This window comes from Microtus ochrogaster, assembly GCF_000317375.1.
Source record: "Microtus ochrogaster isolate Prairie Vole_2 chromosome 14 unlocalized genomic scaffold, MicOch1.0 chr14_random_1, whole genome shotgun sequence".
In the NCBI taxonomy this organism is placed as follows: domain Eukaryota; kingdom Metazoa; phylum Chordata; class Mammalia; order Rodentia; family Cricetidae; genus Microtus; species Microtus ochrogaster.
The window spans coordinates 19,570,173-19,571,748 of NW_004949096.1; the positions used below are offsets into that span (position 1 = coordinate 19,570,173).

Consider the following 1,576-nt stretch of genomic DNA (forward strand, 5'->3'; position numbering starts at 1 on the left):
TACATGGTGTTTGACATACACACAGGTTTTTTTTTTTAATTATTTATTTTATTATGTGTACATTGTTCTGTTTGCATGTATGCCTGCCTGCCAGAAGAGGGCACCAGGTCTCATAGATGGTTGTGAGCCCCCATGTGGTTGCTGGGAATTGAACTCAGGACCTCTGGAAGAGCAGCCAGTGCTCTTAACCTCTGAGCCATCTCTCCAGCCCCATACACACAGGTTTAAATTAGGTTTAACATATCTCCTTATATATCCTCATTTATGGTGAAAACACTCAAAACCTTTCTTCTTTTTTTGAATTACACAGCATCTGATATTTAACTGCAGTCGCCTTGCTGTGTGATAGCACACCAGGTCTCACTCTTATCTGATCCCTGTCGCAGTGTGATCCAGGTTAACTCTTCAGTCTCAGCCGGCACACACCACCACCTACAGCATCTATGAGGTAAAATACATCTGCGAAGCGAGAGGAAACAATGACATTTTCACATTTTTAGAAACCTGGATCTTTTTGTTTGTTTTTTTTTTAGACAAGGGTTTCTCTGTGTTGCCCTGGCTTATCTAGAAATCTCTTTGCAGACCAGGCTGGCCAGGAACTCACAGAGATCCGCCTGTCTCTGCCTCCCGAGTGCTGGGATTAAGAGCGTGCACTGCCGCCACCACCCCACTGGCTCTTTACTCTTGCGTGGATATAAACAAACTAGTTTTATCAGGCCCAACACACAGACGACATTCCAGTTCTTAGAGAGTTAAATAAAACAAAAACTCCATGCGTTACCCCACGAGCCCCGCCTCCCCGGAAGAGGCGGGGCATATAGGGGCGGGGCAGGCTCGAGGGGGCGAGACAGTCCGGGGTAGTTCCGGCCCGAGGTGGCCCCCACGGTCGCAGCCCCGAGGGGGCGGGGCGGTTCCGAGGGGCGGGGCGGCCCTGAGGGGGCGGGACGAGGCTTAAAAGTAAAGCTGGCCCAGGAGCGTTTGGCGCGAAGTTGGCTCCGCCGAGCTACTTGCGTCGGCGCTGCCTCGTACATACTCCGTTCCTGTTCTCTCTTCTGAGGCTTTTAGTCCTCGCTTCGTTATTTTACCATTGCGCCTGATATCTCTTCACGGAGTTCGCCATGGTTCCCAAGAAAAGCGCAGGAACCCAGAAGTCCCTCGACGTTGCGCGGCTCCTCAAGAGCAAAAGCCTCAGAAGTGTTCAGGAGCTGGAGCCCGAAGCCAAGAAGCTGTGTGCGCAGAGTCTCGGTACGGCCTGCGCTGCTTGCCTTCGTCTTCCGGTGGTTCGAGGTGCTCAGGCCAGAGGTCGAAGCTGGGGTGGGGATGCTTGTTCCTAGGACCCTGAAGCAGTTTCTGGTTCCCGTCGCCTCAGGCTGTAATTTTATGTGGGAGGTTTAAGGTTCCAACTCAGGCCTCGAGTACGCAAAGCAAGTGGTTTGCCACTTCGGACTGCATTTCATTTGCCAGTTCATTGACACCGAAGAGCTTAATCTTAACCGCCCCCCACCTCCACTCCACTATAGAGCCACAGTCCACACTTTTTCTTTCTTTCTTTCTTTCTTTCTTTCTTTCTTTCTTT

General features: G+C 51.1%; 1 protein-coding gene across 1 annotated transcript in view; it reads left to right on the top strand.

Annotated features, from left to right (window-relative positions):
* Positions 1-917: 917 nt before the first annotated feature.
* Positions 918-1,576, top strand: part of Ddb2 (damage specific DNA binding protein 2) — a 20,422-nt gene continuing 19,763 nt past the window's right edge. The window contains exon 1 of the mRNA XM_005364168.3: positions 918-1,245. Coding sequence (XP_005364225.1) covers positions 1,119-1,245 — 127 coding nt within the window. The 5' untranslated portion in view covers positions 918-1,118. The remainder of the gene's footprint in view (positions 1,246-1,576) is intronic.